General features: G+C 42.2%; 1 protein-coding gene across 1 annotated transcript in view; it reads right to left on the bottom strand.

Moving 5' to 3' along the window:
* The window catches only part of LOC123507304 (otoferlin-like), a 162,523-nt gene that overhangs the window by 9,878 nt on the left and 131,649 nt on the right, over positions 1–20,996 (bottom strand). Inside the window, 20 exon segments of the mRNA XM_045260056.1 lie at positions 437–526; positions 1,128–1,256; positions 1,763–1,978; positions 2,569–2,724; positions 4,601–4,842; positions 5,259–5,445; positions 5,871–6,032; positions 6,337–6,468; positions 6,683–6,832; positions 7,484–7,618; positions 8,064–8,180; positions 8,366–8,566; positions 8,939–9,033; positions 9,036–9,090; positions 9,788–9,904; positions 10,199–10,390; positions 10,908–11,104; positions 11,454–11,640; positions 12,597–12,811; positions 16,216–16,411. Of these exon segments, the coding sequence (XP_045115991.1) occupies positions 437–526; positions 1,128–1,256; positions 1,763–1,978; positions 2,569–2,724; positions 4,601–4,842; positions 5,259–5,445; positions 5,871–6,032; positions 6,337–6,468; positions 6,683–6,832; positions 7,484–7,618; positions 8,064–8,180; positions 8,366–8,566; positions 8,939–9,033; positions 9,036–9,090; positions 9,788–9,904; positions 10,199–10,390; positions 10,908–11,104; positions 11,454–11,640; positions 12,597–12,811; positions 16,216–16,411 (3,171 nt within the window).

Genomic DNA, 20,996 nt, shown 5'->3' with positions numbered 1-20,996 from the left:
CTCACCATCAACAGTCTAGTAAAACACATTCTTTATCTCTACTGATACGTACAAAAAAAGTAAATCTTTGTAACATATATGTACTGTACGTACATTGCTGCATCATCTCAGTTCTATGTAGGTAATAAATATTTAATGAAATTTCAAAACTTTACAAAAATACAAGTCAGCTGCTTAAAAAGAATATAATAATAGTAAGATTCCAAATACAAAAATATACTATCATTCAATAAAAAAATATATAAGTCTGACAAGATTTCAAAACTACAAAAATATACTATTATCAAATATCACACAAAAAATAACTGCCAACCACAAAAAAAAAAAAAAAAATGAAATAAATGATATTCAGATTAAAATCCCAAAGCATTAAAATTTTTTACAAGTCATCAGCCTGAAATGACCTTAGTGGGCGGCCGTGACCTGTTGACCTCACCTGGAAGAAGCCGTACTGAGGGTCACCACCAGTGATAGTTGTGTCATCAATGTCCTTGGGGAGAGGCCAGCGGTACAGCTTAAGGGAGCCCTGTGGCAGGAGAGAGCAGGTGCAGGTGTCGGTGCTGACTGGCTTTGTAATTGGACATAAGCTTACAATAATTTTTTTTATGTAAGAGGAGCAAAAGTCAAGAGCAACTAAATGCATATAAGACCAACCAAGGTACCAAAATGATTCACTAAATTGAGGCATCTGTCTTGAAAGAATTTAAGTCATAGAAAGGGAAAGACAGATGCAGAGAGGGAGTTCTTGAGTTTGCTAGTTAATACTTGAATACAGCTGGGCAAAATCATCTGCCTATCTCTGGTTCTATTTACTTCCTTCCCCTTATACAATTCATACTATTTACCTTCACTCATTTATTTACTTCATATTATTAAGATTTTGAGTAATAGCTATAAAAAATGCCTTAAATATTACAATTACCATCTCATTTCATCTTGACTGCTTTATTTGCTTTCTTATTCTTTACTAGATATTTTAAAAGACAACATCATTGATCCACCCACTGTTTCTTTCTGTGTTTTAATCTCTACTACCCTCACTCTCTCTCTCTCTCTCTCTCTCTCTCTCTCTCTCTCTCTCTCTCTCTCTCTCTCTCTCTCTCTCTCTCTCTCTCTCTCTCTCTCACCTTGAACTTGCCCACCACTCGGCCCTCATCCTCCAGGTCATCTCCAGTCTTCTTGCCCCGGTAAAGGTGAAAGGTGTGCAGCCACTCCCGGAAGCCACCAAACTCTGTCTCCAGCTCTCCCGGGATCACCTGCCGCCACACAATTTGGTCAGGCAACAGGAACAACATATTAGTGACATGCAGTGCCAGAGTGAGTGTGTGTGCCGACAGGATTAGATTTGAAGTACATAGTACACAGGTAGTATGCAGTGGTTCATTACAAGCTTGACTATAGTGTGGGCTGACAATATTAGAGGATTTTAAGGAAAGATATAGTAGCTTGGTGTGTTAAAAGGTGGTGCATTACAAGCTTGATTTTAATGCAGAAACAAAAGCATGTAGATAAGTAAGTGCATTTATCGACAAGATGCAGATAAATTGCAATTTTCATAGCTATATTTCACTTTATTTCATCACCTTTCTCATTTATGGAAGTAGAATTCATAGTTACATATAGAATAACAAAAATGCCTAAAAAAAAAAAAAAAAAATGTATGATCTACAGCCAGGAAATAAAGAAACAACATATGAAATAACTTAAGAAAATAGACATGAGGATTGAGAAGCAAGCACAGATCCAGACACTCTCTCTGTACCTTCACAGTGGCAATGTTGGGCTTCTGTTTCCTCCTCTGTGCCTTGGGACTCAGTCTGGCAGCAAGTTTGGCAGCAGTGGAGGTGGCTCGGAAGGTACCATGTTTCCTGCGGTCCACCACATACCCGTCCTGCTGTCCAGCCTGCTGGTTCTGTCCCTGCTGCTCCCCACCATCCCCACCATCCACCCTGTCACCCAGTAGGTGTTGTTGCTGCTGCTGAGAGTTGAAGGTGTTGTGAGAGGAAAGCAAGGCACATAACAAAATATAATAGTGAAAGATATGATGGAATAATAAAAGGTTGATTGAATTAAGCTTGGCATAGAAAACTAATGAGAAGCAAGAGAGGATTACTGAATATATAAGACTTGGATTTAATCATCTGTGCCTTGAATAAAGAAATTATAAGTGAACTGTGATGTCAGAGGAGAAAATGAGTCATATGTGGGAAGGAATATGCTGAAAGTAAAAGCGAGAAAGACTATGGAGGAAATTAAGGATGCAATGAAGAAGGGAGGACATGCAAGTGATGATTGAAACAGAGAAAGGCACAGAAAACATAATATACTGGAAAAGGATGCTCCAAAATGGTGGCAAGTAAAGGAGAAAATTCACCAATACAAGAAAGAGGGAGGAGGTGAAGAGATAGTGAAGAAATGAAAGTAAGAGAGAACAGTCGGAAAGAGAGGATGGACAAAACACAAGTTACTGGCAACAACAATAAGACCAACCAACACCATCAGGGATTAATAAGAATAATTCACCAGCAAAAGACATCTCATCACACCTCTCTCTGCTTCCTCACTCACCAAGGCCACAGCTTCTAGGGAGGCAAAGTACTTGGTCCACCAGTCCCTGTTTTCCTCGTCTTCCTCCTCCAGCTCCATGCTTTGCTTCCGCCTCTTATTAGCCTCTGCCTTCTCCTTCTTGGTTATAGGGACAAGCTTAGACACAGCCCCTGAACCCTGCAGTATGGCCAGAGGTGGAAGGAAAGGGGACAGGGAGAAGTAAATATTAGAAAATGCAAAATAACTCTGTGCTTAGATATGGAGTATATAGTATACAGATGATGAAAACAAAAGAAAAAAAATAAGGGAAAGTTACTACAGTGAAGAGATAAATAAGGAAATGCTTAAGTGGAACATACACTAAAAGACTAATAAAAAAGTAAAGGAACAACAAAAATAATTGAAGAAATAAACACAAGTATTTAAAGTGTTTTGTTTATATTACAAAATAGTATAGCAAATGTTCTGTGTATTCTCTCAACACATTCATCCTTACAACTATTCAACACTTCTGAGGAAACACCACAGTCTTCCATGAAAATCTGTTTTGAAGAGTGTTTCATATACTGGTTATTTCTCAGTTTCCTGTGTTGCTCCTATGGACACTTCATAGATACACTGAGAAATTTATTTGTAGGTGGAATGAATTCATAATGAAAGGCCTGACTGGGACTGAACTAACCAAAACACAATAGTATTGGGAAAGCTCTAATCTGCTATAAGAAATGCATGAATTGAACTGAAAACTGGTGGATTATTTTGACAGTATAATAAAGTGTCAATCTTCAAGTAAGAAAAACCTGACACACATCACTTTGTGTTTCCATCACTCTGACTAATACCAGGTTAGAGGTTTCTCAACAGTACAGTATTGGAACCATGATGATCACTTTTGGAGTCTTTGTGCCTCTTGTTCTTACATAATCACAATCCATGGAGCCAATCAATGACATGCCTCGATGTTGATTCCAGTCCCCTTACATACAGCTCTAACCACCTAACTCAAACTAACATACTCTAATCTAGTTCACCATACAAACAGGTACCTTTGGGTAAAATCTTATGGCTGAAAATTTGGCTAGAGGAACATATGGTACATGGTAATGGTTGAGTGTATTGTTTTGGCATGTACTCACTTTCTGTGCCTAGTGTTTCCCTGTCTAAGTACTCTGATCTACTGAGAGTCTACCACTTGTCAGGTTTGGCACTAAACTGCTAGCACATCAGAGAACCTGAGATTGAGGGAGAGCACCAGACACAGCAGCAGTGAGTGGAGGAGGTTACACAATCCTTGACCACGATTGCACATTGATTTCCACGACACATGAAAGTCATGACATTTTACTTTTATTTTCCATGCAAGACTTAAGACATCATTCCATTTATGTATCAAAAGTTAATCATCATTCCTGGTCTGCAGAATCCTTTCTTTTGGTGGTAGTTTAAAGGAAGTTAGGAAACATATAATAAAAATGGAATTTGTTAGCTTAAAATATATCAAAATATGTTCCATTTTGATTTGAACTTTTAGTAAAAAGTTTACACACACACACACACACACACACACACACACACACACACACACACACACACACACACACACACACACACACACACACACAGCAAAGCACAACACAGCACAGTAGCACAAAGGTAATAATGTAAATATTAAAATGTTCCACCACTTCTGATCCACCCATACATCAAAAATTCATACCCACATGCATACGTGGAAAATGAAAATCAGTAAGTTTTGAAAAAAAGGGGATTGATAAGCTTAGGAAAAATATATGAGGACAAATGTTTAACAAAAAGCAAGCACAAATAAATTAAAAAGGTATATATGTAACAGAAATAATAAGCATGCCAGCAGATTTGAGTTGATAATAAGAATATGGGAGAAAATAAAAAGATAATGATCAAGACACAAAAAAGAAAAAAAAGGACAAATTGTAATCAGAAGAGAGGGGGAGACAACAGTCCATGGCAGCAGTAATAGTAAACAGCACCAAGAAATAGTGCAACTCAACAAAACTCAAAGGGGATAACAAACCATGGGAAGATCTGGTCCTACACCCACATAGTCGATGGTGATGATGGTGTCCTTCTGCAGGAGAGGACAACTTTCTGTATCCCTCCTGATGTAAGCTGCTCCCCCTCCACCTCCTCCCCCTCGGCCTCCCACTCCTCCTCCCCCATGGCCCACACCATGCCCTCCGTGGACATTGTTGGGCACCAGGTTGTTGTTGTGCTGGAGCTGCAAGGCCCCCACACCATTGCCACCACCACCGCTCTCTGCAGACAAAGTAGGGCAAGGAGAGCTCATGTAAGGTTTAGTGTTGCATAGAATTAAATAGGAATAAAAGACACCAGACAGCTATTCTTTCATGCATACATAGCTAGTGGAACCTTGAGTTGTGAACACCTGACTAATGAGTAATATGAGATAAAAGCTGTTGCTTGGTCTACTTTTTCCTTTGATTTTTGAGCCAAAATTCAAGTTAGGAACCGACTCCAGGGACGCCACTGCTATTTGGTGCAGCAAACACTAAGCGTCCCATGTCTAATGCATTCAGTTCACTTATTTTCTTTTATTTACTTTACTTATTTTACGAACTCCCTTCCAAAAAGATTCCGAAAAGGAGGATGAAACAAACCTTGGAGAGCCACTTTGGGTAGTGCCACATCACCACAGTCCCCAAGTGACCTACCGTTCTGCTGATTGGCCAGGGAGTTCTTCATTGCTGCCTCTCTGTCTCTCTTGGTCACCGGCGTCCACATATAGCGGTGCAGGTTGGAGATGATGTGAGTTCCCACCAAAGTGAAGCGGCCAAAACTACGGCAGTCCACCACACGGATGGTGATGGGAGGGCAGTACAGATCCTGCTCTGGCAACTCCTGCAGAAGAAAAAGGAACATTCATTGTCCAACGCTGGGAAATGTATGATCTTTCCTTCCTCTGTGTTTTCATTTAGTCCCAGGTCATCTGGTCTAACAAAAGTTCACAAATTTATCAGGTTTTGTAAGGAAATGTAATGTACCACACTCTCTTCCTTCCTTAGTGTTGAAGATTTTCTCTTTAACACTGAAATTCAATTGTCAGGTTTTGTAAGGAAATAGATCAATTGGAATACTTAACTTCTGAACATAATAGTACATATGAAATAATGAACGGTTGAGAGGTATTGAAGAAATGAAAATAAAAATGAATAGAATAAACAAATGAATGAATAAGCAAATACAAACATTAATGACTATAAAGGAAGTAAGAGAGAGAGATAGACAAAAATTCCACTGGTGTGCAAAAAGAGTCTCTCCCTCACCAGGTCAATGTATTTCACAGGGTTGGTAAAGTTTGGGTTCTTTCGGGCGGATGTAAGGACGGCTGACTGGATGATGTGCCCCGCCACCTCCACATCCACTCGGGGCCGGTCCACTGTCAGGAGGTGGATTCGCTTGAGGTCTCGGAGTCCCCAGAAGAGTACCTGTGGAGGCAAGATGGACAAAGAAGTGGAGGATAAGAGCATGAGGGAATGACTACTACTACTGCTATTCTATTACTACCACTATTTCTATTACCACTACTACTACTACTACTACTACTACTACTACTACTACTGCTGCTGCTACTACTACTACTGCTGCTATTAGTGCTACTGGTACTGTTGCTACCTATTCAACATGTGCTACTGCTGCTGCTCTCTCTCTCTCTCTCTCTCTCTCTCTCTCTCTCTCTCTCTCTCTCTCTCTCTCTCTCTCTCTCTCTCTCTTTTGTCATCCCTGCCTTACCTCCAGCCTGTATTTGGCTAGGGTGGGTCTAATGCCCCTGGGGACTGGCAGGATGGGCCCAGCATCTCCTCCATAGAACTCCTTGGCCTGGGGTATTGGAACAACATCCCCATACTCCTCTGAGTCTGGGAACTGTGAAGGAATATAAGTGAGGATCAACAGATAACACTTTGATTCAAACACAGCTGTCTCAATACTCATATGCACCAGCTGAGCCTGACAGACACTCCTCACTACCCTTGTTTTACACTCCCAGGCACTCTAAACACCTGCCACACTGTCCTTACCACCTCTCCCATTACACTGCTCTCCTCCACTAACTGGCCACACACCACACACCACACACCTGCAGGAGCTCAAAGGTGGCCAGGAGTTCCCCAGCATGGTCTGTGCCACGGAATAGGTCATGCCATTCCAGGTGCGGCCGCTCATAGGGATCCTCACGCAGCTTGATGTGAGGGCGGGCCAGCGCTCTTCCAATGAACTCAGACTTCCCCTGTAGGTGTGAGTCAATTGAATAATAAGTGTACATATGATTTTTTTCATATCTTACTGATGAGTTATTAGAAATGCTTTTTTTTTTAATACAATTCAGCAGTTTGAAGTAATGAAGTATTTTTTTGAACTGCCACGCTCTTGAGCTCCAAGCACCACCTGCTAGTGTTAGGAAAGGCTTGGTTGTTGTTAACTACTGTATGCTGAATCTCTACAGCTTCTAAAATGTTTTGTATAATGAAAATTGATTATGACAAAAGCAGCTTAGCTTAAATCCTCCAATATTATTCACAATAAACAACCAAGATTCAGCCTCCTGTATGGACTAGTGACTATATCAGTAACAAGTTACTGCCATAACTCTTACTAGAACCACACTAGTAAAGACACAAGGGAATATTAGAAGCATTATTTTCATTTCACCATTACAAATTAACAGGATCTTAATTTTATTCTTCTTTTTCATCTTGCTAATCTTGACTCATCCTGCCTGAATCACCACATTATAAAAAGTCACCAGGCAGCCTAGTCTTACCTAGCCCAACCTAAACTAATCCAACATTCAGCAAACAGCCATGCTTCCTTGACTCACCCTGCATGACTCACCACACTGTAGCTACACACTCACTGGATAGACTCTTGCTTGACTCACCACATTATCCTGGTCAAATATCTCAATGACAACCAGGGGTGGCTTGTCCTTGATCTCGTCCTTGGAGCCATACACCAGGATGTCATCCAGCACCAGCATCTCATCCCAAGTGGGGCTCAGTGTCTCGTCTATCACCTGTGAGGGAGGCAGGAGGGAGAGTGACCACCACACAGATGAGGGTGTTGAATGGTTAGCATATTTATCCATGAGCCACAAGAAGTATTGGTGGAATAATACAAACAGCAGCAGTGGTAGCAATAATAGTAGCATGTAGTAATACATAATACCAGATTGAAGCACTCAAATATGTATCTGAGGCCTGGATGTGGGACAGGCCACAGCAGTTAGTGTGAGCTGTGGGAATGAGTTGTCTTGGGAGGCATATGGAGTGATAGGATGGAAAGGTGAAGGTAACGACAGGATACAGTCCATGTGTGAGAAAGGCACTGATAGAGGCTGAGTGTTTGAATAAGAAGATGGGAGCATTTTAATAGGGAGAGGTTCTTCTACCATGGCCATTGCTCTTGGGATACATCAGTGTAACACAAGCAGCAACACCAGCACCACAGCATCCCCTCACCTGAGTGACCCTGCTGTGCTCCCCCATGATGACCCGTGCAAAGGGGTCGGACAGCCCTGATGAGTCTGAACCAATGAGGGAGCGTGCTTGGTACATGTGTGCCCTTAGCTGGAAGGTCTGGTGGGCCAACAGAGAGACAGGATCAGAAAAGGCTAATTAAGGTCACAGCAGTGGCTTTTACACACCATATCCAAACAGTTGCATTGTTATTCATAAGTATGCTGGTAGCTTGAAGTTTTACCTGATCCTTCCACAATGAGACAACCAGTGGCTGTCAATGGTGGGAGCAAGTGCTGACCTACCTGCTTCTGTGTGTAGTGGAGGGAGACAGGTGGCAGAGTGAGGCTCCTCTCAATATTACGCAGCTCATAGCACATCTCGTAGCCCTTGGGAATGTCAGGCACCATGTTCTTCTTCTGCTTCATCAACCCAAACCACATGTACACCCGCAGTTTGGCCTGGATCGCCCAGCCACCTGCACCACTCGACTTGCGGCCCGGCAGCTGGTGGTGAAGAATGGAAAGTGACACACAGGCCTACCTTCTTAAACATTCTGATGTCTTGTATCTGCTACTTTCGCCAGTTTCTGGATGAATCTATTGGGGTTTTCAAGGCATTCTTCATGTGTAAAATGATAGTCTAACATGGCATTTGTATTATGAAGGGGAAAGCATTCATGAGAAACTGATTAATCATCTTGGCTTTTGAAAATAATTCCTATGAAGGAATAGGATATTTAAGAATATGAAGTATGATACCCATGCAAATACAGGTTCAGCATCACTTATCACAAATATTTGAAACCAAAGGTGAAGTCTATAATGAATGAGTCACCCCATGAGACAGTCCAACATGAAAGACATGGCATACTGCACCTTGAGGAAGAGTGTTTGGGAGATGCCACAATACTTTCCCTTCTCTTCTGGAATGGCGGAGTAGAGAAGGTGTCTGGCTGGGATCCTCTGATAGACACTCTCTTGCCACCACTCACCATCCACAGAAACACATCAGGCAGGCTATGCTGGGGCTGGGCAGGGTGAGAAGGAGGACAGAGAGTATGGAGGTTAATGGTACATTTCAGCATACAAAGTTATAGAAAGGTGCAGTTGATTCTGTCAGTATGATGCAGAAAGGTTATAAAAGAAAGAAAATGTAGGAATACCTGAGAGAGAGAGAGAGAGAGAGAGAGAGAGAGAGAGAGAGAGAGAGAGAGAGAGAGAGAGAGAGAGAGAGAGAATATATCATGAATAGTTAAGAGATACGGCATTTCAATCTGAGAACAAATGTTTAATGAAAGCTTTGTCTCAACTTGGAAATTAATAATTGCTGTTGTTATCATTTCACACTGGGAGTAAACAATTCAAATAAGTGTAGCTTCAGACTTGGAATAAATGTTTGCTATGATTCTTGCTTCAAGCTCAATTGCTCCTAAGAAAAATATGAATCAAAACACTTAATATCAAACTTCTAGACAACAAAGGTACAGCAGTAATGCAGAATACTCCACCTTCAATTCAATTTCAAAGCACTGAGTCTATGATTAATGACAAACATGAATTAAAATATAAATAAAAATGACAAAACAAAATTAAACAAAATTCACAAAAGCACTATCATCCAACACTAAGAACAACAGTAATGCAATAATATCTTTTACAATAAACATAGCATAAATCAAAGAGACACATAAGGTCAGGAGGTCAAAGAGTCACAAGGGCACTCACATCTTCACATAGTGCCTTCAGCTTGGCCAGGTAGGTGTGTGAGGTCTTGTAGCGCTCCCTCAGGCTGTGGCGGGTGACCAGAGCCTTGGTGTGCCGCGCTGAACTGCCAAGGTGGTCCTGGTGAGAGAGAAGTGGCAGGTTAGCATGGTAAGTCTTCAGTGAGTGATGCAGTAAATGAGGCTTAAAAAAAGATAGAATAAAATGTGACTGAGGAAGGTAGATCATTGCTTAATACTAGAATAGGAAAGTTAGATGAAGAAGAGATGATAGAAAATGTGGTATATGAAAAGACTGGATAATCTCACTCTGAAAAGCAAAACAGAAAAAAAAGAGGGAAAGTGAGGGACAAGACAAGAAGTGAGATGAGAACGTAAACAGCAGACAAGTGACAGAAGCTTTCCACACACTCACAATCTCCCTCTGGCACAGCCTCAATCTCTCCTTGTCCAGCTTGGTCCTGCCTGGGGTGGCGGTGGCGCCACGTGTCACACTGAGGTAATTGGAGCAGCCGGCCACCAACTCCTCCAGCACCTCCTTCAGACGTCGCTCAGCACTCCCATCTTCCTCCTCCAGCAAGGACAGCACTTCTACCAGCCCCTCCTCCTGCAGGTGCAAGGTTGTGGCAGTGGTTATAAATGTGGCTGTGAATTGTCTGTTATTACTTCTTGTCTCATTTTTGTGCTGACACGCAATGTCTGAGAGTGACATGAGAGAGAGAGAGAGAGAGAGTACTGTTTGGTAGAAAAGGTACACACACACACACACACACACACACACACACACACACACACACACACACACACACACACCCGGTAGCTCAGTAGTTAGAGCGCTGGCTTCACAAGCCAGAGGACCGGGGTTCGATTCCCCGGCCGGGTGGAGATATTTGGGTGTGTCTCCTTTCACGTGTAGCCCCTGTTCACCTAGCAGTGAGTAGGTACAGGATGTAAATAGAGGAGTTGTGACCTTGTTGTCCAGGTGTGTGGTGTGTGCCTGGTCTCAGGCCTATCCGAAGATCGGAAATAATGAGCTCTGAGCTCGTTCCGTAGGGTAACGTCTGGCTGTCTCATCAGAGACTGCAGCAGATCAAACAGTGAATTACACTCCAGCCTCCCCTCACCAATTTCACGGCAAGTCCATCAATAATGTTGGCATTGTAGAGGCGGCGGCGGTGGTCCTGGAAGGGAGTGCGCACGTAGAGACATGGCTTATCATCCCAGAATGGCAGGAAGTAGTACAGCTTGTCGTTGGTCATGGGCTTGGCTGGCGGCGTCATGGAGTGCCAGGTGGTGGTGTCAGCTGTGATGGACTCTGGACCTGTGGAGGGAATGACAATGGCTTGTATGTTTTCAGTGGTATTCCTAGGCTTTGTTATCCTTCCTCTTACATTTAATATCTAGTAGGGAATGTTATGTTATTTCTCAAGGATGTTTTCATGGCTTACATTTCACAGGCTATAATGGAACTTATATGAATATCCAAATATGTTTTCATAGTTCTAGTAAAAGTCTAGCAAAAATTCTGAATCAGTAATACAAAAACATGAGTAAAAATGTGAGTAAGTGACCTGTATGCCTTGGGTGGTATTCCTAAATGGTGAATTATTCTGATTCTTACATTTCAGTGGCTGTACATAAAGCCTCACTCCTTCCCTCCTCTTACTCACCAGACTCAACATCGCTCTCCTCATCATCACTGGCAGGTCTTGCATTTGACCAGCCATCCAGGGAGTTCCCAGCATTGCCCACAGACAACTCAAAGGTCACAGGCTTGTCACTGACCTTCTTGTCCACCATGGTTGCTTCCTGCACCAGTGAGAAGAGCAGGAAGTCCTCACTCTTGCCATAGTTGCCCTGCCATAGAAAGACCAGATTAGTGGAGGGAATGACTGCAGCAGAGAGAGGAGTTTTGATGGGTTTCTCTTTTCAGCACTCTCTCTCTCTCTCTCTCTCTCTCTCTCTCTCTCTCTCTCTCTCTCTCTCTCTCTCTCTCTCTCTCTCTCTCTCTCTCTTCCCTCTAACCAAATTCCTTTCCTCCAAATCTGTCAATCTCACTAAAGCTTCTCCACTTTTTATATTTTCCATGTCATATTCCAGTTTATACTTTTTCATTCCCAACAGTGATTGCTTTGTCTTTCACAGCTCTATTTCCTTACTTGCTTCACCTTCACTTTTTATGTCACTATAAAAGTCTTTCACATATCATCCTGTCACAATTTATTCTCCAATACTGTGCATGAATATACATCTCTCCCATGTTTTCCTCACCCTCAGTTTCTCGTCCCTTCACCTTTACTTTTCACTCTCAGTCACACTCTTCCATCTACATCAAAGAAGAGAGGATAAAAATCTTCCATATATGATGCTTTCAATTCATTTATATTTCCCATCTCGATAGCAATATTCCATTTATATTACAAACAGGATACAAAGCTGGAAAAAAAGAAGGATGTCTTTTTAGCATCACACAAGAGATGTTATTTCCACTTTAATTTCCCTCAGCACTTCCACACTTTATCTGGAGACCAAGAGGAAACCAAAGACCTGCAGATTGCATCTCAAGAAAGAAGGAAGAGGACATGAGAAGGATGCAAATGAGAAAGGAGTGTTTCATAATTCATCTGGAGACATGTGAGGAAAGCAAAGAAGACTTGAAGATGAGGGAGAAAGAGAGGGGCATAAGAAGGACAAATGTCAGGATAGAGATTGTCTCCCACCACAAAATTGAAATGCATAAGCTGTCTGATACAGAAAAGATGTTGAATAAAATGATGACTCGAATACTTCAGTTTAAAATTCAGCTCCCTCACCTCCTGTATTGGTAGTGTGTTCTCCACCTCCACTTCTGACGGGGCCACATCAAGCTGGTCTGTTATCTGGCAGCGGAGAGCCAAAAGGACACGGCCACGGTAGGCGATCCCTTCCCCCAGGCCAGCATTGAGGGCTGCGTGCTCATCCATGACAGAGCCACCCCTTGTAGACCCATAGAGGTAGACGAAGGCAGGGCCAAATGTCGGGAGGAAGCCTGGAAGAGATGAGGAACTTGTAAGGTGCCCATGTGGTGTGGTGTTGGTGTAGTGATGTCCTGTGTGTGTCTGGTGATGATGTAGTACTGGTGTGGTGTTAGTAGATGTGGTGGTGACAGTGCTTGAGTGAGTTCCAGTGATGAGAAACAATAAAGATGAAAGGGATGTTTTCCTAATACTAATGCTAACATACATTATGGCAATACACACAGTAACAATGGGACTAATGACTAGTGTTAAAAATAATGACTTTGCTTGAATGTATCATAGAATGGAAGAAAATCAAAGATAAAGAAGAAGAATTTCCAAAACTAATGTTATTTTCAGCAATATTGATAATGAAGTTAGCAGGAAATATGAGGAAGGTAATGTTAACTAAATCACTTCTAGAAATTCAAAAGATTAAGATGAGAAGGGAACTTTTGAAAAACTAATAACTAATAACAAATTATCAAAATATGTTTCAGCATACAGAATAAAAGAAATGTATAAAAATATAGGTGTGAAAATAGGAAAAAATATAAAAGCACAAAAAAATGGTTCTCTATAATCAAAGCCCATAACAAAATAAATGAATCACAAATAATGGAATAAAAAGTAATATAGATCCTTTTTTGCAATCAGTGAAATGAAAAGGGAAAATACATTAGTAGCACTGGAGGTCATAAAAACATTGCTTGATTGGATGTGGCGGGTTATGTGTTACACGAGATATGACGGTCAGCAAAATTAATAGCAATTGTGCAGAAATGAAAGGAAGTGAGAGAGATAATGGAAAAAGTCACTGTGGGACCATAAATGTCATCAGAGCATCATAGAGAGATATTGGCGTGCTATAAAGGTTACTGATGCAATGATTGAGAGAGAGAGAGAGAGAGAGAGAGAGAGAGAGAGAGAGAGAGAGAGAGAGAGAGAGAGAGAGAGAGAGAGAGAGAGAGAGAGAGAGAGAGAGAGAGAGAGAGAGAGAGAGAGAGAGAGAGAGAGAGAGAGAGATTGGTGTGATTAGAGAAAAGCTTACAAACTTAACTTCACTACTACTACTACTACTTCTACTACTACTACTACTACTACTTTTACTACTACTATTACAACTACTACTATTATTACTATTAATAATACTAAAAAAATAATAACAACAGCTACTAGTACTATTACTACCACTACTACAACTACTTCTACTACTACCACCAAAATAAAAAAAGATATAACAATACTACTACTACTACTACTACTACTACTACTACTACTAATAATAATAATAATAATAATAATAATAATAATAATAATAAAAAAATAATAAAAAAAATGACAACCACCATCAATATTGCCAGCATCAACAAAATACTGCCCCTATTCTTTGCAATTAAAACATATCAGTGTCTCAGCAGAGAGCGGCGAGCGGCGGCGGGAGATAGTGAAACGCAGCACGTTATTACCGCAGAGTTTTGCGCCGCCGGGACTATCACGCGTGAAGTCTTCGTGTCTATTTTGTTTTGCAATTGTATATACATTGAAAAATTTACATATACTTTTCAATTTTGATCTATTTTCTTGTCACGTGCATTGCGTCTTGTATTTGCATATACATTAAATTATTTCCATTTATATATTTCTCTCTCTCTCTCTCTCTCTCTCTCTCTCTCTCTCTCTCTCTCTCTCTCTCTCTCTCTCTCTCTCTCTCTCTCTCTCTCTCTCTCTCTCTCTCGTTAAAGGACGTTGAGGAGAAAGTCATTTATCGTGTCTAACTAGTGAGTGTTTTCAAGAAGATGGATCAGGTGTAACTTTTGATTAACTTCTGAGAAAAATATGAAAGGAAAGAAGAGATGAAAATAATTACGCAATTGATGAAAAATAAGAAAATAAAAAGGAACATTCATACTTTATAAACAATGGCAAAAGAAATTAAAGAAAACGAAACACAGAATTAATAGAAAAGAAGAAATATGCTTACTGAAAATATGAAAGAATCAAAAGCTTAAACACACACGCACACACACACACACACACACACACACACACACACACACACACACACACACACACACACACACACACACACACTAAATAATATGAGAATAAAATAATCACACTCAGATTGTAAGAGAAAATATCAAATACAAAAAATAATTTAACCAAATCCCTAAAAGGACGAGAAACCAGAAATTCAATTAGGCAAAAAACTAAATATTCTCAACCGAAGCTGCCGAGAGTGTAAACAAATGGACCAAAACTTTTAGAGGCTTACACGAATAAAAAAAAAGTAAAAAAAAGTCATATGGTTCACGGTGGAACATTTTAACGGTGGAGCGAGAGGTGGAGGGAGTAGTGGTGGAGGTGGAGGGAAGGGAGTGGTAGAGGTGAAGAGGTAGAGGTAGGGAAGGAATGAGTGAAGTGAAGGTTGGGGGAGGGGATGGTGGGGGAGGTAGTGCAGAGTGGGGTGAGAGAGCATGGTGGTGGAAGGTGGGGGAAATGGGGGTATAGGGTAGAGGGTGGGTGGAGGGTGTGGTTGGGGAGGGAGTGGGTGGAGAGGCCTGACGTGAGTGGCTAACTGAATTACGGTCTGGAAACTGGCAAGTGTAAGCAGCGTAGCCATCAGAGCCAGTCATTCCAACCATTTACTCTCATTTGTATCTACTGGTAATGCTGCTGCTGCTGCTACTACTGCTGCTACTACTATTATCATTACTACTACTACTACTACTACTACTACTACTACTACTACTACTTACTACTTCTAAAATTACGATACTAATGTTACTACGGCTACAACTATTACTACTGCTACTACTACTACTACTACTACTACTACTACTACTACTACTATTACAACTACTACTGCTACTATTACAACTACTACTACTACTATACTACTACTACTACTACTGAAATACTGTTACTACTCTTACTACGTACCCCTTCTTAAACTACTACTACTACTACTACTACTATTACAGCTGCTGCTGCTGCTGCTGTTTCTGTTGCTGCTACTCATCCTTATCACTTAAATATGATCACCAGTACTAACGCTATTAACACAACTGCTTCCATCCACCAATATATCTTTCTTTTGCACATTTTTAAAAATTGTAATAACTAACATTACTACTGATGCCACAAGGGCAATGTAACAGTTACTACTACTACTACTACTACTACTACTACTAACAGTTACTACTACTACTACTACTACTACTACTACTACTACTACTACTACTGCTACTACTACTACTACTGTTATTACCACCACTACCATCAAAACACTAAAAACAACACAATAAACCAAGAAAGCACACACAAAAAATCTAAACTCAAAACATAGCACACTACCAGAATAGCAACAATAGAAGGACAACACGTGAGACAACACCAATAACATCTACAATATTGGCAGTTATCTACGTACCAAACGCACCTTTCTCGCCATCATTGGATATAGTAGTGAGGTCGAGGAAGTGCGTGCCTATCACAGTATCATTCACCGCATCGTTGTCACGGATCTGAATCTTGACTCGCTGGCACAGAGGAGGAAACATCTCAGTGAAGACAACCTGCTCGTTCCACACAGGGCAGGACGTGTTCTTCTTGACAGTGGTGCGTCCCTGTGGAGAGAGAGAGAGAGAGAGAGAGAGAGAGAGAGAGAGAGAGAGAGAGAGAGAGAGAGAGAGAGAGAGAGAGAGAGAGAGAGAGAGAGAGAGAGAGAGAGAGAGAGAGAGAGAGAGAGAGAGTTAATTGCTTGACTAATTGATTAATTGATTGATATACATGCAATAGATAGACAAGCAGACACACACACACACACACACACACACACACACACACACACACACACACACACACACACACACACACACACACACACAAACATACAGACGGATACATACATACATAGGTAGGTAATTAAGTAGATGGATAGGCAGATGGATAAGATAAATAAACAGAGATAGATAGGTAGTCAGATAGAAAGACAGATATGGATAGACTGATAGGTAGATAGATAGAGAGATGAATAAATAGATAGAAAGACAAATATAGAAGAAAAAAACGGTGAAAAATATGAAAAAGACAGAAATAGGAGACAAAAGATAACAAAAATGGAAAGGAAAATGGAGAGAGAAGGGAGGAAAAATTAAATTGCTTTGGATATTTCTCTTTTAGCTTTTGTCGGGTCAGGTTTCCTCGGCGGGCATAACAGGATATTGAAAACCAGTATCGGCATTCAGAGACCAAGTATTATCTTAAAGGAACCATACCAGAGACCACACACCTCTATAACCCTCACTGGAACCAATACTAATGCTTTACCAACACATACACGAGTGCATTTCAAACCACTGTGACTGAAAGATGATGATATGAAAAATTAAAACCCTTGGGAATACGAGCTCTATAAACCTCACAAAAATCAACACAGATGTTTTAATAATACGTGTTGTTGTACATTTCAAACGTGCGTGACTGAATAGAAGTGATGAACGAGGATATAAAAATTGCAACCTCGTAGAAATCCATACCACACAAATCTCACACATTCACCACACACTGGGCTAGACTGTGGCGGTGAGCGCGTCCTGGTGCGGTGGAGGAAGAGTTAAGGAAGTTAGCGAAGCAAAGGCGGACTCGTTTATATCCCTAGTGTAATATCCAAGCCTTGAACTTCTCACACAAAGTCCCGGTAGCATTTTATCGCTGCCTCCTGATGACCTGCCTCGCTGCAACTTGTCCGGCATTCTCAAGTATTTTGGCGTCTTACCAGCCACTACGCAAATTAGAGTGGAGTGATTAAAATTTTCAGCGAGGTTTTAAGAGACTGCAGTGGGAATGAATGGGGTTTTAACAGCCTCTTAGGAATAATTGGGATTCTTGGGAACTGCAGAAAGAATAATTGAGTTTTAGAAAGACTACAGTGGGAATAACTTGTTTTAAAGGACTGCGGTGAAAATAATTGCGGTTTTAGAAGACTGCAATGAAAATAATGGAAGTTTTAAAAGATTACAGTGATAAAATGAAGTCAGAAAAGAAAATAGTGGGAATTGGGGTTTTAACGGATTACAGTGGGAATAATTGCGATCTTAAGGGATACAGTAGATATTACAGCGGGGATGAAGAGAGCTTTCAAGTTATTTTCTCTTTTTTTCTAACTCAGCCATCTTAACAACAATTCAGTATCATTGAAATAAAAAAAAACACTTATAACAATCAAAATTAACCCATTCTCTGCCATATGAACTTTTCTCAACAAGCACTTAGCAACTTTCGGAGGCAAAGTGTTATGTGCTACAGTCTCTTAAACAGTTCTCAAGTTAAATAATAAAAAAAATAATCCCGTTATCTTCCCTTCTCTTTCCATGCAAATTATCTCTTTTTACGGTGGCCTAAATGTTAACAGCAAAGGTATTCAAGCAGTACAAGGGTTAATCATCTCTTGGGATGCCTGGCCGCTCCTAGACTCCTCCAGCCTGGTAATGGGCACCGTTCACCTAGAATTGGAAACGTAAAGGCGGCGAAGAGAGGAGCTGACCGCCCTGCTGTATGTTCTATGTGGCAGGGTGCGGTGGTGCTCCTTACCCTTCGTCAATGCTCACGATTTCGTCCCTCTGTCCGTCTGTCTGTCTCTCTCTCTCTCTCTCTCTCTCTCTCTCTCTCTCTCTCTCTCTCTCTCTCTCTCTCTCTCTCTCTCTCTCTGTGTGTGTGTGTGTGTGTGTGTGTGTGTGTGTGTGTGTGTGTGTGTGTGTGTGTGTGTGTGTGCGTCACTCCATCCATAAAGTTAGTTCAGTGCGGGAAGTGCAGCACATCAGGATTTTCTTTTTCGGACAGTAGTCAGAAGGAAACAGCACAGGAAATGTTTCAGTGACTCGGCGAGTGTGGCCCAGCGGAGTGTGCGGGTGTCCCGCTCCACGCCGTGCTGCTGGGAGAGGGGGAGGCTCGCACTGCCTCCTTCACCTTCCCTAGGATGCACATGGGTGCGGGGAGCGGAGCCTTCAGCCCTGCCTGGGTGGCCGAGGTGGTCTTGGGGTGATGGGTGGATGCCAGATCCCCGTCAAGCCGTGCTGCGCGGCGAACAGGGTGGCCGTCCTCAGGAGGGAACTGGCAGTGTCCGTCTTCGTGCAGGCGCTGACGAGCCCCACTGGAGGACGCCAGGCTGTGGCCTGCTTCAGGTCAGAAGGTGGCGAGGTGAGGGGACCTGAGGGAGGCCAGCAGGGCCTCGGAGCCCTGCTCAGTAGTGACAGGCGTCTGGCTGTGGGTGGCGCCGGAGGCCAGGGCTGCGATAGGCCACGCCCAATGGCTTAACATGAACAGGGAAGCACAGGGCATGAAACTGACCTGAAAAAGGTCACCCTGTGTCAGGAGTTTGATTTCAGGTCAGCTGCTGCTCCTTTCTCGAAGGAACAACATCTACTAATACTGCTAATGGCAGTACTGAGATGATTATGATGTTGTTGTTGTTGTTGTTGTTGTTGTGCAGGTTATTTGGAGAGCAGACCTAGCGGCACGCCAGGGCTCAGTCACACCGTCAGTGCGTCCGTCACCTGTGTTCTGACACGGAGCGCGTCACCTACACAGGTGTTGTTTGGATTCACGCTTGTGTTTCTCGTGGTATTTGTTTGTAGACGCGCAAACAATGCCTGGGAAAACCAAAACTGATTCCAAACCTCCCTTTGTGGGTTCCGACTTGTTAGAAGAAAGGTTACGTCACCGCTGATTGTGTGTGATACTGAGTCCACGCGGCCATTATTGTAAAGGCTGCGCCATACGATATGCACAGCAGCAGCAGCAGCAGCAGCAGCAGCAGCAGCAGCAACAGCAGCAGCAGGAGCAGCAACAACAACAACAGCACCAGCAGCAGCAGCAGCAGCAGCAGCAGCAGCACCGGCACCAGCACCAGCACCAGCACAAGCACCAGCACCAGCACCAGCACCAGCACTAGCACTAGCACCAGCACCAGCACCAGCACCAGCACCAGCATCACCACCACCACCACCACCACCACCACCACCACCACCATTCCTTCCCGTCATGGGACAGGCTTCCCTGTGGCCCTGTCCATGGCGGCAGAACACACCAACACCCTCTCTATATCCCAGCACCACACTCTGGCCTCTCCGCCGCTGCCGCGCCACACCGCCGCTGTCTGCTGGCTACTGTCCCATCGCCGCCCCGCGCATCGCCGTCAGGAAACACTGGGTAAGCCACAAAGGTAAGCCACAAAACACGACAAACTCCACACACCTAACGTTTGCTTTCTTCTTTCTTTTCAGATTAAGATGTATTTATACTAGTCTCTCTCTCTCTCTCTCTCTCTCTCTCTCTCTCTCTCTCTCTCTCTCTCTCTCTCTCTCTCTCTCTCTCTCTCTCTCTCTCTCTCTCTCTCTCTCTCTCTCTCTCTCTCTCTCATCAGATCTCCATTATCCTATTTGTTTCGTTCTGTTTATTTTCTTTCACGTAAATGGCCTTCTTCCGTCTCTCTCTCTCTCTCTCTCTCTCTCTCTCTCTCTCTCTCTCTCTCTCTCTCTCTCTCTCTCTCTCTCTCTCTCTCTCTCTCTCTCTATTCGTGATGTTTGAAAGTAAATATACAGAGAAAACAATGCGTGTAGGAATAAGGAGTGTGTGTTTAGCCTAATCTACAGCTGCTCGAGACAGCATTCTCAAACTTAACCTCACCTCACCATTGCAACTATTACTACATTCCGGCGGCAATAATGAGCATTTCAAAGATGATTTTTTGAGCTTCTAGGTTATAGCTCATGAAATATTCTACACCATTAAAGAGAGAAGCGCCCATAGTAACCAGACTTCTATTCTCCGTGGCCTCTAAAAATAGTTCTTGTGGGAGAGGAAAAAAAAATGTCTCAAAATACCGGGCTGGGAACCTTCAGAACTTTAGGTACCGGGACAGTAGCAGGTAAGGCAGGAAGTTAAGAAAGTTAGCGGGAAGTTAAGAAATTAGAGTATGCAAGTACACAGAAGTCAAACGCTATGTACCTTCTCCCTGACAATTTATGAAGGTGGTGGCAAATGGAATACGTAACATAATAAGGGGAAGGATTGAAAGATAATTACAGAAACCAAAGAGAAAGTTAAGAAAAATAAATCAAATCAGTATGCAAGTAAAAAAGTTGCCCTATATCCTTTCTCCAACAAGCTATGAAGGTTAAAGAAAATGAATTATAAAGTAGAAAAGAAAAG

The sequence above is a fragment of the Portunus trituberculatus genome, chromosome 22, assembly GCF_017591435.1.
Source record: "Portunus trituberculatus isolate SZX2019 chromosome 22, ASM1759143v1, whole genome shotgun sequence".
Classification (NCBI taxonomy): domain Eukaryota; kingdom Metazoa; phylum Arthropoda; class Malacostraca; order Decapoda; family Portunidae; genus Portunus; species Portunus trituberculatus.
The sequence above is the reverse complement of the archived record's forward strand: the minus strand, read 5'-3'. Positions and strand labels throughout refer to the sequence as shown.